The 17,882-nt window shown below is 40.4% G+C and overlaps 1 protein-coding gene across 1 annotated transcript; it reads left to right on the forward strand.

The window, feature by feature from the left end:
• The first annotated feature begins 3,611 nt into the window (after positions 1–3,611).
• On the forward strand, positions 3,612–17,238 carry htr1fb (5-hydroxytryptamine (serotonin) receptor 1Fb). The gene is made up of 2 exons (XM_017715096.2): positions 3,612–3,978; positions 15,162–17,238. Exon 2 carries the CDS (start codon positions 15,198–15,200, stop codon positions 16,311–16,313), a length of 1,116 nt encoding a protein of 371 aa, XP_017570585.1. The 5' UTR covers positions 3,612–3,978; positions 15,162–15,197; the 3' UTR covers positions 16,314–17,238.
• The last annotated feature ends 644 nt before the right edge of the window (positions 17,239–17,882 follow it).

The raw sequence follows: 17,882 nt of genomic DNA on the forward strand, positions 1-17,882 counted from the left end.
CTGTCTCTGACTGTCTATTTGTCTTGCTCTCTCTCTCCAACACCAAACATTTTCTCACCTTTTCTGGTCCCTTGTTAAATACCTGCCACTTTGACCTCATCAGTCTCCCTCAGTATATTTTATCTCATTAACCACCAACACCGAAAAATTCATAAAGCTGCTCCAACTCCCTCCCTCACCTCCCAATCTCCTCTCCCCATCGCTGCTCCTGGCACACAGGCACATACATTAGAATGCATTATCTCAACCTGCCACACGTGCGCGCACACAACGTCTCTAGCCACTTTGCTTCATCAAGTGTGCACAATGGGTCTGGAAATCTAATCGTGCTCCTGCAGAACCGATGGCTGGCAGCTTGTGTGTGTTGTACATCCAAGGCTGAGGGATAATCTAATGCGTTTGACACCCTCTCATCCGTTACATAACTAAGAGTCTGCTGATGGCTCCCCGGCCACTCTTTGTGAATCACATACTACAGGCACCCCCACAGGGCTTGGACAACAGCCTAAAACATCTAACCATGCCACTAAAATTCAGAGTGAAGCTATTAGCTTTGACTTCAAATAGTATTACAGTGGATTTAGGTAGTAGGGAGTTTGTTGTGGCTTTAAGACTAACATGGGTAAATGAGCCCTGTTTTTGACTGGCTGTCCTGTATTGTGCTTCACTCCAAAATCAGTAACTGGCTGAAACACTTATAACAATGACAAGAATGGACAAGGCTAAACTGCTGCAGACTGAATAGGCAGATATACATAATTAGATAGTTTTTTGTGATATTTTAAAAACAATTCATTTAAAAGGGAATGTTTTTGCAATGCAGTTTACGGTAGACGGTATGGACTGAGGAGTGAACTTTACGTTTTTGAACATTAACAGTGTTTATATACTACATCAAACTGTCTGAACTGTTGAAAACGTAACAGTTGAAAACTGAATGAAAGAATGGCTTTGACCTGGCTCTGCCTATGATACTGTTATAAACTGTCCCATATTACCTGATGTTTCATAATATGTGAACCCACCCCATATGAGATATTTGCGAGGAATTCTTTCTTCGGTTTATTCAGAGAAGATATGAATCAACAAAATGATGTATGAAATTTGGGACTGAATGCCAAATTTGCTGGCAATGGTGACGTGTATGTCAACATTGATGTGTATGTCATGTTGATGATGGTAAAATAGTGGTAAATTTGAAAAGGTTTTCATTGGGGACTATTTTGTCTTATAATACCCAGCATGTATTTCTCCACCGTAAAAGGATTTTAAGTATTTAGGCCAAAACTGTCATCACGTATCAGACAGTATATTCATAACCATTCCGTGTAATAACTTTCTGTGGTGTGGTTTTTAGAAGCATTAAACATTTTGGATGTTTGTTTCCTATCATCACAACTGCAACAAAAAAACTGACTTTAGAATGGAGATCTGCACATCAAACCATTCTTTTGTCATTGCTTTTGTGATTACGTATTTCATCATTCACATTCAATTTGTTTGAGTTAATATGATATTGGGAATGTTCAACTTACATTGAATTCAGGGTGCCTGCGCTCCAGTGGCTGACAAAGTGTCAAAAACACAAATTTGTCAAGATATATCAGTTTTGATGCTGGGTTAGGTATGCCTAGATTCTGGTAAAGTTCAAAATCTGCTGCAAAGGATTCTGATGCAGAAGTATGTCAACCAATGGAAACATGCTTGAGCAAGTCCAATTTGTCCAAACTGTACAAACACTTACCCAGCTCCAGACTACCCATGCCTCCCAGACGGGTGGGCAAGATCTACATGCCTATGCGTCTACTGCCCAGTCTTTGCATAGTCTGGTGTAGGCACTCTTATTGACGAACTCAATTGATTGGGTTTACTTTTAGAACAATGTGAATGTTTGACTGTGGTAAAGGTTTCACTGTTTGGTTATGTTCGGATCAGTTATCAGTTTTGATAGATGTTAGCTGAAGCTAGCTATCTGGAAACAGCCAAATATCCACAAGTTATAAATGTTTGTCGCAAATAAAATGATGACATGAATGGACATAAACACTGCAAATTAGCTTGCCAACATCAGATAACTATGGTTAATCTACCAAAGCATATTTCTTTTTAGTAATACTTTACTTTGAAACCTGCTACATATCATTGACAAAAGCGTGCCACAAACATGTGATGGGAAAGATCATATTACTTTGTTCAGAAATTTAACAATGTCACCATTACTAGCAACTGTCATAAGAGATGCCATAACATGTGATGTCATAACAGCTTATGCAACATATTAATATGTGTAAAGTGTAGGTAAACTGCCATGACATCAAACATTATGGCATGTATCAGGACAACTCCCAGTAACGATAACGTGACGGGCTGTCATAAAGGACATTTCTCACACTGCTCCTCAAAGACATTTCATAGAATCTCACATACATATTACCCCATCTACTGTGTATACATACACACCTATTAGCAACCATCTGGGATAACATAGCAACAGCCTAGCAACACCTTAGCAACCTATTAGGACACCATAGCATGGCCTATGAACATCCTGACATCCACCTGGGAAATACTAGCAATGGCCTAGCAACACCTTAGCAAGCACCTGGTATTTCATAGGTACTTTGTCAAGCAAACTTAAAGTTGATTCAGAAACTTTCCCCTTCTAGTTTTCTTTGGCAGTTTTTTCTGTAAATGACCGAGCTGCTGCACTTGATCTTCACAGAGCTCAAGCAGAGAAATTATAAAGGGGGAGAAGTGTTTCAGACATCTCCCTTTTCAAGTAGGAGCCTTGTTTTTAAATATTGGAATGAATTGGTTATTCATTATTAGTGTTACTAATTACGAGTGTCTGCTTCCATGAATAGGGTGTTACTTGTGTGATATTACATTTAGAAATAAGTATGAAAAGTCAAAAGACATTTCAAGCATCCTTCACAGCCACCTGTATACATCCCTGCTGGAAAAAAACACCACACACCAGCATAGTCATCACCAAAACCAGCATGTTGTGTTTAGAATACTGATAGTACTGATATGCTGGTCAGTAGCATTGGAAGCTGATACCCTGGCCATCACCAAAACCAGCCTATGTTGTGTTTTGGATGCTGGGATGTTGGTCCACCAGCATGACCATGCTGGCTGACCAGCAAAACCTGCACTAGACCAGCATAAACCAGCTTAGACCAGCATGCCTGGGGTGGTTTTTCTTGTATGTGTACATGTTTTTTGAAAGCTACCAGAACGCGAGGAGAATTTCACCAAACATGATGCTGTGACTTTTCCAGTTAGACAACGCCTTTGACCCTCCTGCTCTCAGATCCAGCATCATCTTCATCCTTTGACTACAGCAAATTAAACCTGGAGAAAAGAATAACAATTAAAAATCTTACCGATGTTTACGTGTCAGGTGCTCGGTGTCTTCGCAAAAGGTTATGTCAGTAGTTTATTTCATTTATTTAAAGACGTTAAACACTAAACGAGGCCAGACTGACCCCCAAGGTAACGGGAGGGTCCATGTCCAGCGCCGTTTGGGTTACTTTTCGTCCAGCCGCTCTTTTTTTTTTTTTCTTCCCGCCTTTTCAGAGTAGGAGCCTCCCCTCCCCCTCGGCGCGCGCCCTCACCTTGAGCGCCAAAGCGATGCCGCTGACCGCGCGCGAGTGGAACGCTGCTGCTGCTTGGAGGATTCCGACGCTCGCGAGCGGCGTTCTCCCTGTAACGGAATTTTAACCGACACATCAGCGCGTCTCTCTGCTGCGCTAGTTTTACTCAGAAGAGGCGAGGAGACGGGAAGAGACGCTGTGCTGAGATTTTAACTCGGCTTCTGAAGACTGTACTTTTGCGTAAACGCGACATCACCTCCGCGCTGGCGGTAACAGCCGCCTCCGTCTGGCAGCTCCTCAGATATTTTGTCGACAGGTTCGTTAGTGAAGCGTTGAGACTGGCCGCTCCGTCTTTGCAGGGTTCCCGTCTGTTTTCGTGGTAAGTCTTGAATAACTGCTGTGTGTTTTCGTGTTTGATGATGCTGTTTCAGTGTCCTGACCGCCCGAGCCAGGTAACACGCACACTTTCTCTGAGAAATTCTCTCCCTTTCAAACTGACCACCATGCGCTGCGAAGTTAGCACGAAATTGTGTATCATCGCGTGTGGCTACGTGTAGTTTTTCCTCTCTTTATTGACCTTAACGGTCCTACAGACGCCTCAGAGTCTAACCTTCACAGGGAGGTTTTTGGCACTTCCATTTTCTGGTGTTAAAATGTTCTGCTGCATTCAACCCAGCTCAGTGAGACTCCCACCACACGTCCCTCCCCACACACGCGTGGAAGCCGAGAGTGTTGGGGGGAGGCTATAGAAGTCACAGTGCCCAGCTATTTCTGATATAACAGGGTCGGCAGATCCTCAGCGATGATAACGGAGAATGATTTAGCTGCACTTTCACTCTGGCGCTGAAGTGAGCATTGGAGAGCTAGAGCTCTGCCCTCAATGAGCCTGCTAATATCAGCTCAGCTGTGGGGGAACCTCTCACTGGTACCCACCACCAGCACCGAGAGAGACCTTTGACACTAGCATGACTGAGATTTCAGGATCCTCAGGACATCACCCCTCCTTCTTGCCAGCAATTAGCAGGACCATAAGGCAGCCTTTATTATGTTAATTCACAGAGAAGCGCTGAGACAGCAGCTCTGTGGTACATCCAGAAAGCCTACTAGTCACATCTGTCTTTCTCTCCCTATGCCTCTAAATATATCAATATATAATATACTGATTGTTGATTGTTGTTGTTAGTGTAATATCTCCATATCACTATCATCAATATATTTGATTTTCTACAGTAAATTAAAAATAAAAATGTTTTGCACTGCATCCATTGGTCCATTTTTTGGATTTTACTTGACAGCATGAAAAGCCAAGTTGCACTGTGATCGGATTACAGGCGGATCACTCAAACCACGTTCAGAGACGGATCTTGACCACATCCAATGCAGGTCTATTGGAGCACTTTTTCTGTATCCACATATGGTTACATAAGAGGTAATGCGTTTGCTGTGTGCTGACTAGCAGGTGAGAAGATAAACAAGGTTGAAGGATGAAGGATGAAGGCTGAGGTTATCCCCAAGCCGAGTGTCATCTTACACTCTAGGCTAAGTAAAGTGTACAAGGCAAGCTTGTCAATTCATGGTAACGGGAAAAAAATAAAACAACAAAAAAAAAAGGTATTTTGAAAAAGCACACTGTACATTTCTAAGCCAAACTAATCTGTATAGGTCTTTGTAGCGCAAAGGTATTTTTAACAAAATGCCGATAATCAAATTGAATCTTGACGTAAGATTAAAAAGTCATATGATAATAATAATAATAATAATAATAAGTTCCATTTATATAGCACCTTTCACAAACCCAGGGACGCTTTACATCATCATCAAAATAAAAATTAAGACTACAGAGAGGAAAAAAGGAAGGTTTTTAGCAGAGATTTGAAGGAAGACAGATAAGAGCAATTTCGAAGACTGGAAGGAAGAGAATTCCAGAGTTTGGGGGCAGCAGCACTGAAAGATCTGCTACCCATAGTAGGAAGTCTAGTTGAACTGTGAGGAGTCCAGCATTAGAAGATCAGAGAGCACGAGAGGGACAATATAGAGAAATGAGATCAGAAAGGTATGTCAGAGCCAGACCATGTAATGGCTCGAAGGTAAGAAGAAGGATTTTGTACTTAATCCTAGAACTAATAGGAAGCCAATGCAACTGTTGAAGAATAGGAGTGATATGAGCTGCGTGCTTAGTGGAGGTCAGAACCCTGGCTGCTAAGTTTTGGATGTACTGAAGACGATTGATTAGTTTAACTGGAAGGCCATAGAAAAGTGAGTTACAGTAATCGATGCGAGTGAAGATGAAGGCATTGATCAACATTTTAGCATCAGTGTCACTCAGCATAGAAATGTATTGATGCCTAACCGCAAGGTATGACTGTAATCATTGAAGGGCAAGGCCAGTAATGCCAACAGATGACAGTCTAGATATAAGAAGATATGGTTAACGTTGTCGAAAGCTGCTGTTAAATCTAAAAGAATCAGGATGTTAAGAAACCCAGCATCTGTAGACAGCAGCAAGTCGTTTAAAACTAACAAGGGCAGACTCAGTACTGTGCAGGGTGTGGAAACCAGACTGAAAAGGCTCATAGAGGTTGTTGGAGGATAGAAAGTCATGCAGCTGAGAGGCTACAAATAATGATACAACAGAAGTGCATCATTACACTCCTGCTTTCATAACCATACTTGGATAATGAACGGATAACTTTTGGTGTTTAAATTGAGTGCAGGGGATTGCAAAATATATAGTGTATATAAATTTACCAAAGAAGTGGTCAAACTCTCCTTCTTGAGCACATCATCAGTTTCCATGACATACAGACACCACAAGTTTTTTTTTTTCACGTAATTAATTTAGAAAATAGTTGGTTCTTCATACTTCATACTTTTGTTCACAAGACTCATTGGCTCGCATGGCAGGCGCAAGTTCTTACCCATGTGTGTAAATATCCTCACATTAAAGCAAATATTCCATATTTTATGTCAAAGCATCAAAATATTTGTCACTATCCAGTTACTCATGGGCCTCACCATATGTCATGTTCAGGATACCACACTTTGAGACTCAAGAGGGTCACGTTATGTAATATATGTATGTTTTTGAGATGTCACTCTTCAGACACATAAGAAGGATGAAATCACTTAAGCAAGGACTTAGCTCTGAGATAAGTTAGCTAATGCTGCCAGAGATGGATAACTTGGTATAAGCATGGCCTGATCTGCCATGGTAACAGGAAGCTGCAGACTTAAGGCAAGCCCTAATCTTCCTTCTGATTAACTAACTGCTTTGCTGCCAAAATGAGTTGGCAGCGGACCCTGTTGCAGCTGATTTAAATGAAGAAGTTCCGCAAGGTATTTTAAGAAAAGATGCCCATTAAGTGTACATGGCTCTGTTACTGATGACAGATAACAGCCTTGAGGTGCACTGGATGATGAGTTAGCTTTCTTCTGCCTTTGGAGTCATGCAGGCAGTACTTTTTCATTCCTCCTCTCACAAGGTTACAGTCAAACAAATTGTTTGATGTCCTTTAGCAAACCACAATATGACTGATACATTCAACAGCATCTAGTCTATTTATTTCTGTCTTTCCTCATGTAGTGCACGTTTGTGTGGCGTATAGCCAGACATTTACTCATCCTGTCATTTCCCAAATGCTATTTATTAGTCATAAAGAGTCTTCCGGGCTGGACCACCACAAAAAAAGACAGTCAAATATTTTATTCAGTGCTGTCAGTTTTTAAAATGATGCAGGGAAATATAAGGCAATAGCTTTAAATTCTTAACGTTTCATCTTTGACTGGCAGATCAGCTCCACTCCCTCTCTGCTCCTACTCTCTTAAGACAATTGTCTCTCCCACACACAACTTCTTTCTGTGTGTGTGTATGTGTGTGTATATATATATATATATATATATATGCATGTTCAAGACTCTACTGTCTGATCTGTGCAGCCCTTGTTAGCTGCTTTGCGCATGCCTTCTGTATGGAGCCTAGAGTTATAAACATGCCTTGCACCCGAATGCAGTTATGAAATACAGAAATATGTGAAAATGAGTCAAATAAATAGCGATGAAACTGTCTCACAGACTTAACTGTTTGTTTTTCACGCAAGCTGCCTCTAGCACAGAAGTGAGTTCGGATAATGAGGATATTTTGAGGATTCTAAGTGTTTGTTCTTGTGGTCTTGGAAACTCAAACTGAAGTCATGTGTATTCTAGTCAAGGTTCTAGCCTTGTGTCTAGGTCCGTTATGCTGACTCACAAATCTACTATGAATGCTGTGACCATGAAATGTAATAAGTGATCTGACACAAATTGAATTAAGTGTTGAACTTAGTTAAGGCTAATTGAACGTCATGGAGCTGTTTCTGACAGGCAAACAGAGATGGCAAAACCCTCTTCAGTTCTGAAGGTGAAGGTCCAGGGCCTATTTGATCAGCTTCTAATTTTAATAGAGGGGAGGAGACTATACTGATTGATGGCAGTCAGTCAGACAGCTTGTGTTATGGTTACATATTTTTGAATGAAACAAAATAACTGTTATTTGCCAGTACATAATGTGTTCTGGACTATGCTATTTGGCATAAAGTAGTCCATTTAGGGAAGTACATTGAAGGATAAAGTTAAGGCAGATACACTTATGGTAACATACATTATAGCAGATTGTACACAAGTCAGTACTGCATTGTTTGTGGTACTGATGCATGAGTACAGGACACTATCATTTCTAGGAATAAAAAAACATTTAATTATCTTTTAAACTGTTTTCTTTTTAATTGAATATTTAATCTTTGTCCTAATTTGTTGATAACTGCACTTTTTAAAATGTTTCTTTGTGTTTTCTACCTTAACAGACTGTAACGTTTCTTTAGTGATATATTGTTCATACTGATGTTTAGTCATAGTGGTAGATCACAAATACATTGGTAGAAAACAAAGTTCAAAATACATAAACACTACATAAATATTAAGCCTAAATTTGTTCTTCTAAACTTCTCCAAAGCTGTTTCTATCTAATCAACATTTACAAAAACATTTTACAATGCATTAGTAATGGAGAGGTTTTAAATCAGCATAATTCTGATGATACAATTCCTCTTTATTAATGGAAGCTTATATGCAATCTAATATCAACTTAAATATTGTGATATCAAGTCAAGAGTCAAGAGTGAAGAGGCTGTTATTGTCATCCCATCTATGTACAAGTACACAATGGAGTGAAATTACGTTCCTTCAAGAACAACACCGTGCAACAAGGAGCAAACAGTACAAAGTAAACGTGCAGACATCATGTGCAAAGAAATTAAGCTAGAAACAATGCAATAAATATAATAAATTAGTCAGACATTAGACACAGACAGGACAGTGCAGCACTGGTACAGCACACATTTCTGGACATGACACACATTTCTGGACATTGTGACATATTTTAGAAATTGTGTGATACTGCCCAGCACTACTGTAAATACAAAAACACCTCTGTAAGCTTCATTGTTTGTTGAGTATCTTTCCAATGCATCATTTTTGCTCTGTAAGTTTAGAGGGGCAATAATGAACGAAGTTTACTAATGTCTGTCAGTGTAGAGAGGGTGTCTGTTGATTGTGATTGTTTGTTTGCAGGGGATACAAACACTGCCAAATATGCTGTTCAGATGCTTTCTGATTTTGGATTTGATGGGCTTAAGAAACCTACTGAAAAGTGGTGATATTGCACAAGGATTCAGCAAAGTGGAGGTGGTGAATGATCATTTTCTCTGTGAATTGTCAAAATGCTGTGGTTTGCCCTTAGAGAATGCAGCTCTGGAGGCAAACCAGACAATAAATGATGATGGTGCTGCTTTCAATGATGGCCTTGTAGACTTGGGAATGTTCCAGGTGATTTAAGTAAACAAACCATCTTATGGTGCCTTCTGAAGAGAAGTGTGGGTGTCCTGGGTACAAGAGGCTAAGTCAAAATACCAGGCACTGTGATACAGTAGCTTGAATTTCTAATTCCTAATAATTCTGTTAATTTCCAAGTTCAGTAAGTGTGTTAGAGCAGGGAAATCACCAAACCGTGCCTGACTCAGCCCTTCAGTGATGACCTCTGCTGTACATTCTTAAAGGTAAAGGTACCAGTTTTGGCTTAAAAGTAAAGGTGTAGTTTTCCTAGAATCATATATCTAAGCAAAGAGCCATTTACTGTGTGTCCTTAGTGAAACAACTTAGCATAATTTGGAGTGTACTGAATGTACCTAGAAAGAAGTTACTTTATATGTTATGTTTAACACCTAAACATATGCAGTACGCTCTTTATAAAACTTGCAGGCATCTATGCCAAGGGACTGAATTTCAGATGCGAAAAAATTCCTGATTCTTTGGTCATAGCCCTATTATCTATCATGTCTGGATTCTAGATGCCTGCAGAGCTCCATCTGTTGAGTCCCATTGGACTCAGGTTCAGATAAGAGAAAGCACGTGTTTCTAGGTTGATATGTGCCTTTTGTACTCATCATAGGTACTTTTTTTTTTGCCATTTCTCGCATAATATTAAAGACGGGGATTTGAATAATAAAAGCTGGTCCTGAATCAGCTTTTAAGGGGCAGCTCCATTTGACTGCTGCCAGACTGCTGACAGCCTGGGGCTTTGCCACCAGCTCAACACCCAGAGGGCCTTTTGGCTCAGTTTGCACTGGCAGCCCCAGTGTGACAGATCCATAGTCACTTGCGCATCTGGCGAAGTGCTTCTGAAAAGTCTCACTTTTCATTCTGCTGTTTTCCTTCCCTGACAGTAATCGTAAAAGAATACCATGACCTCCCTCATCTGGTTATATAAGGTGTGTTTGTTTGAAGACTTAATATTCTTTACTTTAGTGAAAAACTCACATGGAGGTTGTGATGAAAAAGTAATCTGCATTACGAGTCAGCATTGAGACTTCCCACCAGGAATGGGATTGGATTTGTTTTTTTTTTTTTTCATTTCATAGGGATGGCAAAATGAGGCCAACTGTTAATAGTCAAGGAACCATTCACTGCAGAGAAGCCACCTTTGCATCCCTTATTTCAGCCACCTATCATAAGCCAAATATAACTGATTTTTTTTTTCAACCTTCAAGAGTTTATCATATTTCTCTTTCATGTCTCAAATCAAGAGTTTCAAATCAGTGTTTTTTTTTTTGCTCTATTTTTGTTTCATTTTAGTCTGTTTATTTGGGATGAAGGCCAAAACATTTTACGCAGTCAGTGTGTATGGCAACCACGCATGCCATCTGACAAAAACAAGAGCGAATACAACACTCTGGATAAGTACCCTCTGATTGAACACAGCATTCGCTTAGGGAGAGAGTCACAAGGAGGAAAAATAAGCCTCAAAAAGTCATGAATTTATTTATTTATTCTCAGTGACTCTTTGCAATTACTTTCACTCTTGTGGCCTTCCTTGAGGAGAGGAATCAATGTCTGGCAGGCTACATGACCAGGGATTTAAAAGTCTTGGAGGCAAATTGTGTACGCATATGTGCCTATTAAATGCAGGGATAAAGGAACATATTGTTGAGAGATACACAGTCCCACCTTTGTGTAAACCCTCAGAATGAGGGAATCACAAAAGTAATAACGAAACATCTGCTGCTGTTATGAGGTGTGAAAATGCTGTCATTTATCAAACACCTACACACAAAATAAAGAATGAAAACTTGACACGTTCTCTGGAGACCTTGCACAGATAAATACCTTCCGTCTTTGTGGACATCAAGGTTGGTGACACAACAGTTTTTCTGAAGCTTGTCAGTGCTGCAAGAACCTGTGAAATGTAACCATGCCTCAGTGTCATTCATGACGAGTTGCTTCAGTTCTACCCTAAGCTTGGGGCCTACTGGAAGTGTCAGACATAAAATCATTACATCAGGTGTTTACATCAGCAAGCATGAATTAGTTAAATACAAAAAACAGCCAGAAGAAATACTTGCAGACTCCTCTTAATGAGGCTGATTAGAGCAGTGTGATCCGGCTCTTGAAGGCACAGGAAGTAAGAAGAGTGATTGGCAGGAGGGAGAGCAAGCGGATCGTGATCTCACTAGCTGGCGCAGTTTGGCTTCGCGAGCGGCAGCTTTCTCCATCCATCCCTGCTGCTTTTCAACTTTATCTCATCTCATCGTCTGGGTGTTTCTGCAGCACTACACAGAACGAGCCTCTAAACTAGTGTGGGAACCATTTTGAATGACAGGGCAACTGTAGCATCTGTTGTTGGTTGTGCTTTAATAAAACCTGGACTATTGATCTGTGCTGGCACCAGAATTACTCTGAGGAATAAGCTGTTTAAGGTCTAATTCAGGGTTTGGCACTGACCTCTGAAATGTTGTTTACTGTTCTGTTTTGGAAATGCAACATTAATTTAACTGAAACGACTGAGCAAAACTGTCCCAGTTTTGATAGAACCTGTTTGGTGTGCAGATGTAGAAAGTGTGAAGTTGTAAGAGGATTAAATATTGAGGTCTCTGTGCCTGTGTGAGAAGGTAAAATTCAGAGAGAGGGAGAGAGAGAGAGAGAGAGCAAACTAATACAGCATGCTAAAAATTTGATAGGAACTGTCTCCCGCGAAGGTTGTTCTGAATGTATATGACTTAGCCTACGCAAATGTCAGTGTGACTGAAGCAGATGCATCTCAAAATCATGTTATACATTGCAAGACGGTAAGTCGTGGACCTAACATTTCACAGCATAGAAACTTTTGCAGTGAACGTTATGTAGGCAATTCAGACTTTCCTAGGCTGGTAAAGCTATTGAATTTTCTCTGAACAGATAAGACTCAGCCATTGATGTGACATCACTATAGATGGAAAGATTATAAGGTGCTAGGACTTTATGATGTGGACAACAAACATTACAAACATTGTTTTATCTCACAATATACTCAGAAATTACACACAAAGATGGCTTAACTTAAAGTCAGCTACTTAAAGAAAAGTTTAGCATGACTATTTAACAACCTGTAACAACTTCAGAAGTAAACCTGCTGTTTGTGTTACTGTGCCTTTAAGATTGGTACATGTAAATGACCTCTGTTCTCATTGTCTGTCCTGCATTGTGCCCCTTCAAACAGCAGCCTGCTCCTGAGACATCTCTTATGACTTTAAAGCGAATGAGCAGGAGAAACTGCTGTAAGCTAAAAATGGAAATATTATGGTATTTGGACATTTGTGCTATTATAAAAAATGTAGGCGGTTCATTGTTTTAGGAAGCAAAATATCAAACCAAGTGGCTTTTATTTTAAACACACAGCTCCATTTTATTTGGGCAAAGAATTCTGGTGTGGCTGATGTGTTTTCAATCGCTATAATTTTTTGCAGACTTCTGCAAGTTGTATGGTTGGACACAACGTTCATTTTTACATTGTATATTTCTGAGTTTGTAATCCCATCAACAAGCACAAACTCATGACAGCCTAAGACATTGACATTTCTACCTCTGTGCTTTACAGTACTCTGAGTGCACTCTGGTTAGAATTCTGGTTGGGAGTCCACCAACAGTAATAGATCATGCTAGAAGTATTTCTGTAAAACAAATATAATATTGTTTAGAATTATATTTTAAATTTTATAAATTAACCTAAAAAAAACATTAAAGTTTACCAATGGTTCATTTTTTTTTAAAAATCTTTCAAATATTTTGAGGCCAGTGCATGCTTTGCTTTTTGTGATATCACAAAAACATTGATTTCAAAAGGGGCAGCTTTTGCAGTTTACACCCTATTCGAGCTGGATTTGTTTTACCAGAGGAGGTCTGGTAATGTCGTTTTATAAGAGATTCAACTGGCCGATTTGTACAGGTTAATGTATCTTTGAAATATCTGATATTTGTCATAGCCTGGCTGTTCGCAGTGGTGTTAAGATTGTAATTTAACAGATCCAGACAAACTACAAAAGAGGACATTAAATTAGTAAAGTGGGCTCAATTAACTTGATAAATTATGATAAACGGGACAAAAATCGCTTTGTCTTGTGAGCGGTACCTTGCAATATTTCATTTCATTCTCCTTCTAAAAAGCCCCTCACCAAAATGTTCTAGATTCCATTAGCACTGTTTTCAAAAGGAACTGTGCTGAGCTCCTTTTTTACAGAGTAGTCTAAAACATTTTAGTGATGGGTTAATTAGAGTGATAATGAAATAAAACATCTACCTCTCACATAGCAGAGAAATTTCGGTCCTGTTGGATGAATAGGGCTAGAAAACGTAATTCCCTCAAGAATGATTACTTAGCAAGCTTGTAGAAATGATAGACAAGGCAGGTTTATATTGGATCTCAACAGTAATCACTCAAATTATAGCTCCTCCCCAGGTAAAACTAATCCAGCTTAAATATGACTTTAATTCCCATATATCGACCATATGTAGTAGCAAGTGAATGGTAAATTTTTAAACTTTAACAACATATATAATGGATTGAACTCTTATTCTTAAGAAAATGTGTTTTCAATGAAACGGGCCTTCTAAGTAATAATCTATACTCAAACATTCAATGAAACTTGAAATTTATTACTTGATGTGAATCAAGTGTTTTCTGCTACATTGCAAAAGGTTTGTACTTTGTAGAAATGCTTCAATTAATCATGATATTGAGACAAAGGCAGTTAATTACACGCCCAATGATTTACTGCAAATGAAACTTGGTAATTGTGCTCTGGTTATGCAGTCTTATTTAACACTTAGATTAGTGTGAGAGGGAAAGTGGTGAGTCAGTTAACTTCATGAGTGTCGTATATCATGCTCGCTTCGTGGAATCACGTGCAGTTGATAGAATGACTCAGCTGCCGCCGTGCTGATATACAGATATTTTCATCAACAGATTTTAACGTTCTGGAGCTGGAGGAATATGGGTCATTCTTTCTATTCTGCAAAGATTCAAACAAAAAAAACTATATCTGTGTAATTTCATGAATTAGAAAATGCAATACACAGGATGTGAATTGCACTCTGCATTGTGGAGAGCGCATAAACTGTTTTGGTAGGCATAGAGTAAGTTAAACTCTGTATTGTGGAGAACCCAGTGAGTCACTGCTTGAAGACACTTGAAAGGAAATGATACATTCCTTTAAAACATTTCATCTTATTATGTACAGACTGCAGAGATGGTGAATCACTTCAGTTCATGAGTGACACTGTGCTCCCTCACAAATGGTCAGATGTGTCAAAGTTAAATAACAAAAGATTGGCTGGATGTGAAAACGAACCCCCCCCCCCATACCCCCCCCCCCACGGGTAATTGCTAAAAGCGCAATTCCTTGTCACAAAAAATGCCATTAGCCTGCAAAATGAGATGCATTAAGCAAATCCTTTGAGGATATGTCTGTTATTACAAAATAATGCTTCACAGATATTGACTTGTGTATTTGCTTTTTGAAACATTCTCTAAGGTTAATTCTGTTTTTTTTGTCCAGAAAATTGACACTAGTTTAGGAATATCTAATTGCATTGCTTTGTGTCTGTTTTATGTATGTCCTAAAAATCCTCCAGTCATAGTGATTTGCATTATTTATTTATTTATACGTTTATTTATTTATGTATGTATTTATTTATTTATTTATTTTAATTCCTTTTCAGATTTCATACCCTAGTCAAACTGCATTTTAAAACAACATGGATCTCCTGAACTGCTCCTCTGTGGAACTCTCTGATGTTCTGGTTGGCCGGATCAGCCCCGGTAAAGTCCTGCTTTCCCTGATGCTCTCAGTTTTGGCTGTGGTCACCACCATCATCAACTCCCTGGTGATCACCGCCATCTTGGTCACCCGCAAGCTCCACCAGCCAGCCAACTACTTAATCTGCTCCTTAGCTGTGACTGACCTTTTGGTGGCTGTGCTGGTAATGCCAGTCAGCATCATCTACATAGCGGAGGAGGCTTGGGTGCTGGGGCCAATCGTGTGCCACCTGTGGCTGGGCGTGGATGTTACCTGCTGTACTTGTTCCATCCTACATCTGGCTGCCATTGCCCATGACCGTTACCGTGCCATCACTGATGCCGTGGCCTACTCTCAGAAGCGCACTTCCAGACGTGCAGCCACAACTATTGTGGTCCTTTGGGTGCTTTCCGTACTTGTTTCACTTCCTCCGCTCATGTGGAGGAAATTTCCCAATCTAAGAGAAGAAGGTGGTGGCCATGGAGTTGGAGTTATGGACTGTTTGATAGAGCATGACCATGTTGCCTTCACAGTCTATTCTACATTTGGTGCTTTCTATATCCCCCTCACGCTCATCCTGGTACTCTACTACAAGATCTACCGGGCGGCCCAGACACTCCGTAACCGAAGAGGAAGCAGCCGTTTGGTGCAGCAGACAGTCAACAGTGTCATGTTAAGTTCAGAAAGAGAGGCTCCTCTCAGTCCAGACACGCTCAGCCCCACTGAGAAGTCTTTCTCTGACCCATCTACAGATGGAGACAGAGTCAGGATTGCGCCCAGTACAGGGCGGGTGGTCGGGAACCGCAGGGCCCCTGGGGCCAGGGAGAGACGTGCAGCTTTGACGCTGGGCCTCATCCTCGGGGCCTTTGTAATCTGCTGGCTGCCTTTCTTTCTCAAGGAGGTCATCGTGAACACCTGCCCTTCTTGTAGCATCTCAGCCGTTGTTGCAGACTTCTTGACCTGGCTGGGCTACCTGAATTCACTCATCAACCCACTTATATATACCATCTTCAACGAGGACTTCAAAAAAGCCTTCCAGAAACTTCTCCCACTGTGTTGTACAAACTATCGGTGAAGCATGTGGAACGCTCTTCCACATGCTTGTTTTTGGGTGTGACATTGACTGATACCCATGTATCTTATTATGTATGTTATTTTTGGGTGTGACATTGACAGATACCCAGGGAAATGACATCAAATAGAGACTTTGGTAAAAAATGTTCATAAAGTTTTCTTGAGTATTTTTGAGGTCAGACTGGGGACTCAGGGATGTAAAATGGAATTTACAGCTCATATGATTCACAATCAGTGCTGCAGAGGGTAGATGCATCAATAAATAAATAAATGAATACTAAGAGTTGAACTGCTTTTAGTCTGTGGAACGGTTCAACCATTTTTGGGGTTGTTAAACCAACCACCACATATTTTTGAACTGCTTCTTGAGGAACGCTATAAGGCAGCTCAACACACTTGGAGAACTGACTGCCTAATTCTGTGTACATGAGCTGGCAGATGTCCATGACTGGTCAGTATTGTAACTAGACCATTAGGGCAGAGGAGGTGAGCCATTCCACTAATGTACGTTTTTTGGACACTTGGACATGGATGAGATGCAAGTCTCTTAAAGGCATGGTTTGGCAAAAAAAAAAAAATCAAATTTATACAATTTTCCAGTTACCCCAAATGTGGTCAATCAGCTGAGACATGTTTGGTATCCAAATTATATTTCTTTAGCTAAGCACTGGAGCTATGAGGCTAACGTAGCTAACAGACACTAATAAATACATTCATAAAACTTCAGCCTGCTATAAAAATGAACAAAACGGCTGAACGCAGTGGACAGCCATTTTAGACAAAGGGTGCTGTGCTGTTGTCGTCTGGGTTCGATTCCCCGGCTGGGTGACCGGTGTCCTCTCTGTGTGGAGTTTGCATGTTCTCCCCGTGTCTGCGTGGGTTTCCTCTGGGTTCTCCGGTTTCCTCCCACAGTCCAAAGACATGCAGTCAGGCCAACTGGACATGCTAAATTGCCCCTGGGTGTGAGTGACTGTCTGTGTCTGTCTGTCTGCCCTGCGATGGACTGGCGACCTGTCCAGGGTGTATCCTGCCTTCTGCCCGATGACTGCTGGGATAGGCCTCAGCACCACCTCCCGCGACCCTGACGGAGAAGCGGCTTAGAAAATGGATAGATGGATGGATGGATGGATGGATGGATGGATGTTGTTGAGCACAACAGTGGTGTTTATCTACATTGTGAAGTTGTATTCAGTTTTATAGCTTACAGTAAGTCATGCTGTGTAAACCACATTGACAAGTCTGCGCAACCTTAACGAAGACCTGGATGGGCTGGTTGAGAGATGCTGTTTGGATGTATTAATGGAAATTATTTGGGCAACTATTGACTTGTAGTGGTAGCAGAACTACTTTGTAGGCAACATTAGCCTTGTAGCTCCAGTGCTAAACAAAAGAAATTTTCGACCCCAAACACTGACTACATCAGGGTAGGTGGAAAAATTGGTGTAAATTTTTGCAGACATATTCATCATTTGGGAGCAAGCAGTGTTGGTTAAACAGCTTCTTAGGCTTTCACCAAACATCACAGTCTATAGTCCATGAATGTGGTCATTGTAAGAATATGTATTTTTGT

This window comes from Pygocentrus nattereri, chromosome 12, assembly GCF_015220715.1.
Source record: "Pygocentrus nattereri isolate fPygNat1 chromosome 12, fPygNat1.pri, whole genome shotgun sequence".
NCBI classification, from domain to species: domain Eukaryota; kingdom Metazoa; phylum Chordata; class Actinopteri; order Characiformes; family Serrasalmidae; genus Pygocentrus; species Pygocentrus nattereri.